Genomic DNA, 4,365 nt, shown 5'->3' with positions numbered 1-4,365 from the left:
AACGCATAAGTACTCGTCATGTCACATATACGTTGTTGCCCAACATTGACACATGTAGCAAATAGACAAAGAAGTCTTATTCCCTCAAGTCAAGGTTAACCACGACACTTACCTCACTCCGAAGACCAAACTCAAATCTCAACCACTCCGAAACAATAGAATCTAGCAATTTACCAACCAAACGATTCAAATTAAACCTTAGGAATTACCTACAATTGTAAAGAATTCAATTTAGGCCATTATTGAAAACGTCAACAAAAGACAACACCCGGCCCCGCTTGGTCCAAACCCGAAATTCCGACCAAAACCCGATTACCCATTCACCCCGTGCTCGGTTATGTGATTTGTTTTGGAATTCGACCTCAATTTGAGGTATAAATCCCAATTTACCAAATCCTTAATTTCTACCCAAAAACTCCCAATTTCCACCATGAAAACTTTAGATTTTAGGTTGAAAACCTATGAATTGTAGTGAAAGATTGAAAGGAAATAGGTTTGAATCACTTACCAACAATTTGGGGAAGAAGAAGTCTTGGAAAAATCGCCTCTAATGTTTTAGGTTTTGAAAATTTGAGAAATGAACCAAAAATTCAGTCTAAGTTATAGTTGTTCAGCTGCAGATGTAGCATTTGCGACCTGGTCTTCGCAATTGCGAAGCCCGCAAATGCAAGAAACATCACACCTCTGCATTCTTTGCAAATGCGAAGAATGGTTCGCAAATGCGAACTCAGGCTTGATCGCAAATGCGACCCAGTGGTCGCAAATGCGAAGAATGGCTATGTATGCTGCCTTCGCAAATACGAACCAGTGTTAGCAAATGCGGACTGCCAGGATCACAAATGCGATCAAAACTTTGCAATTGTGAAGGTCTTCCCCGCAGCCCACTGCTCGCAAATGCGATGGTCTCTTCACAAATGCGAGGCTTGTATTTGCAAGCCAGATCTCGCATATGCGAAGTCTGCAGATCAGTTGCAGCAGCTATTATGTTTTTCTAAGTTCAAAACACTCCGTAGCCTATCTGAAACTCACCCGAGCCCTCGGGGCTCCAAAACAAACATGCACACAAGTCCTAAAATATCATACGAGCTTGCTCGTGCGATCAAATCGCCAAAATAACATCTAGAACTATGAATTGAATATCAAATCAAATGAAATTTTCAAGAAAACTTTGAAACTTCTATTTTCACAACCGGACATCTGAATCACGTCAAATCTACTCCGTTTTCTTACCAAATTTGACAGACAAGTCATAAATATTATAGTGGACCTGTACCGGACTCCGAAACTAAAATACGAACCCGGTATCAAGAAATCCAAACATCAGTCGATTCTTAAATATCATAAATCTTTCAAACTTTCAATTTTCAACAAAAATCAATAACTCGGGCTAGGGACCTCCGAATTCGATTTCGGGCATACGCCAAGGTTTCAAATTACGATACGGATCCACCGAGATCGTCAAAATATGAATCCGGGTCCGTTTGTTCAAAACATTGACAAAAATCAACTCAAATGGTTTTCAAAGCAAAATTTCATATTTTCATAGTTTTTAACATAAAAGCTTTCCTGAAACATGCCTCAACTGCGCACGTAAATCGAGAAAGGCAAAAATGAGATTTTTAAGACTTCAAAGCGTAGAATTAGGTTCTAAAACATAAGATGACCTATCGGGTCATCACAAATAATTTATATAATAATTAACTCATGATTTAAAATAATTTATGAATTTCAGATAAATATGTAAACAATCAATTTGACGATGTATAGGAACTCGTCCCTCGCCTATACGTCGTTACACATGAAATTCACATAACAAATAATTCAAGGGTTCTATTCCCTCAAGTCAAGGTTAACCACGACACTTACCTCGCTTCGCAACCAAATTCAAGATTCCAATAAATATTTTCCTCGCGAATTAGTGTCCGAAAGATTCAAATCTAGTCACAAACAATTCAATATACTCAATACGAATCGTAGGAATTAATTCCATATAAAATTACTATTGTTTTGAATTAAAATCCGAAATTCATCTAAAAAATTTGCAATGGGGCCCACGTCTCGAATCTCGAAAAAAACTCATGAAATCCGAATACCCATTCCGAGACGAGTCCAACCATATAAAAATTATCAAATTCCGATGTCAAATGGACCTTCAAATCCTAAATTTTTATTTTTGAAAAGTTTTACAAAAATTCAAATTTTTTCCATCTAAATCCGAAATAAACGATGAATATAAGCATGGATTTATAAAATATAATCACTTTCGGGTATAAAATACTTACCCAAGTTGAAGTCATGAAAAACCCCTTTGAAATCGCCCAAATTCGAGACTCAAAACTCAAAAATGAGAAAAAAAAAAAGGCTAACCCTCGATTTTATGGGTTCTGCCCAGGCTTTTTCGCATCTGTGGGCACAAGTACCGCATCTGCGACCTCGCTTTTACGGAGATTGTGGTCGCTTCTACGGGCTAGCTCGCTTCTGCGGACAAGAGTTCTCTTCTGTGATGAGGCTGCCCCTTCCCTTTTTCTGCTTCTGCGACGGACTTCATGCTTCTGCGCAGCCGCTTCTGCAGCCAAGGCTTCGCAGAAGCGAACACACCAGAAGCAGCAAATTCCAGAATTTGCTTAAGTCCAAAATTTGATCCGATTTCGATCCGAATCACACTCGAGATTCTCGGGACCCCGTCCGAATATACCAACAAGTCCCGTAACATAATACGGGCTTACTCGGGGTCTCAAATCATGTCAAATAACGTCGAATTTAAAATTCACACCTCGATTCGAACTTTTGAATTTCAAACTTTTCAATTTATAAAACTCGTGTCGAAACGTATTAAACGAATCCGGATTGACCTCAAATTTGGGGCACAAGTCATAAATGACATGACGGAGCTATTCAAATTTTTAGAATCTGGTTCCGATCCTGATATCAATAACACATAAATAATTATTAAATTTAAAGATGACCTATTGGGTCATCATAAAAAAATAAATAACATGAACGATTATTAAAAAAAACTAGTAGTAGCTTTTACTCAGCCTTTCACTTTCAATTTTCGTAACCATAAGCACGCTCAGTACCATAGTTCTTCACCTTCAAGAGCAGATCTTCTAATCCCTCCTTCAACATTGAAGCCTCGGTGTAATTCATCTTCTCTATAGGTCCCTTGAACCACTCTTGTTGGCTCTCCACATTCTTATTCATTTGCTTGAGTTTGCTTTTCAAATTTAATGCAGAATCCAGCTGGTTTTGTAGAGAATTGAGTCGTGTGTTAAGTTTTCTAGAATTGTCTTTTCGGAACATTTGGACATACTTGTCATCAATGCCCGGTGATGATGGTGATGGAGGCCTTTCTTCGCCAACATATTTGTTGATGGTTTCATTTACATTTGGATGACCAAAAGAGTAAGGCTTGCTACCTATAGAGCAAAAGGAGAGAAATCAGTAATATAAAATAGCAAAAGGAGAGAAATCAGTTTATCTACTGTTATAACGCCTCCCACACCAAGTATCTTTTTATGATGCTTTATTTTTACGTGAAATTAATTATCATGTTCAAGATCTTGGATTTGCATGTTTAGTTATGATGATACATGTACATTTATGCTTAAAAAGTTATATTTGTTGATGGTATATCATGTATATATAGATGACAAAAAAAATATAATTAGGCTTGTAATTACCTTGTGGACACACGATGATGCCAACTTCAGCACCAGTCATAATATCAAGCTCGTTTGCTTTCTTGAAGACACAATTTCGATGTTTTGAGAAAGTCACTTGTCGATTATTCTGATTTTCTATCTTTGCGATACGAACACTTTTGCGACCCTGTCTAGTACTCATTCTCAAAGATAATGATGATATAGCTAGCATTAATTACTAAGAGTTACTATGTGATATGAACTTTGTAATGTTGAAGCCTAGTATTTATAGAGTTTTTCCAACATATTGAAGCCTTTGGTTTTTCCATTTTGGTAGTTCATAGATATGAATCCAGTTCATTTATGTAGTGTTCACACGTTATGAGGCAAGTAAATTTAGATAATTAATCATAGTGGTGACTGTACTCTCTAATTTTTCAAAAGAAATTCAAAATTTACCTCTATAATATTTTAATGGTCAAGTCAATTTCCAGGCCCAGGTCCGAACCAGCGGTGATTTGTTATTATAAGATTATGGAATTTTTATATTTCTATACACTATTTCAAACATTATTACACTCCCTACTCAAGTTTTAATCTAATTACATAATATATATAAAATTACCAATTATGTACATTTTTAGGCATTTAATGATAATAATTAAATCCTAAAATCACTCTAACGTCTATATCCCACTCCCCCCACGTTTCTCTCTCCACA

At 36.6% G+C, this 4,365-nt stretch overlaps 1 protein-coding gene across 1 annotated transcript; it reads right to left on the bottom strand.

Annotated features, from left to right (window-relative positions):
• Positions 1 to 3,048: 3,048 nt before the first annotated feature.
• Positions 3,049 to 3,876, bottom strand: LOC107780636 (agamous-like MADS-box protein AGL62). The gene is made up of 2 exons (XM_016601195.2): positions 3,684 to 3,876; positions 3,049 to 3,419 (listed from the first exon to the last, which is right to left on the bottom strand). The coding sequence occupies exons 1-2, from the start codon at positions 3,874 to 3,876 to the stop codon at positions 3,049 to 3,051; spliced, it is 564 nt and encodes a 187-aa protein (XP_016456681.2).
• Positions 3,877 to 4,365: the final 489 nt, after the last annotated feature.

Source organism: Nicotiana tabacum, chromosome 19 (assembly GCF_000715075.1).
Source record: "Nicotiana tabacum cultivar K326 chromosome 19, ASM71507v2, whole genome shotgun sequence".
Classification (NCBI taxonomy): domain Eukaryota; kingdom Viridiplantae; phylum Streptophyta; class Magnoliopsida; order Solanales; family Solanaceae; genus Nicotiana; species Nicotiana tabacum.
Note: the sequence above shows the minus strand (reverse complement) of the source record. Positions and strands in the feature narration are given on the sequence as shown.

Coding starts and splice junctions, on each gene's coding strand:
- LOC107780636 (XM_016601195.2), bottom strand. CDS start 3,876: ATGCTAGCTATATCATCATTATCTTTGAGAATGAGTACTAGACAGGGT. Junction 3,420..3,683: donor CATCATCGTGTGTCCACAAG/GTAATTACAAGC, acceptor TTTGCTCTATAG/GTAGCAAGCCTTACTCTTTT.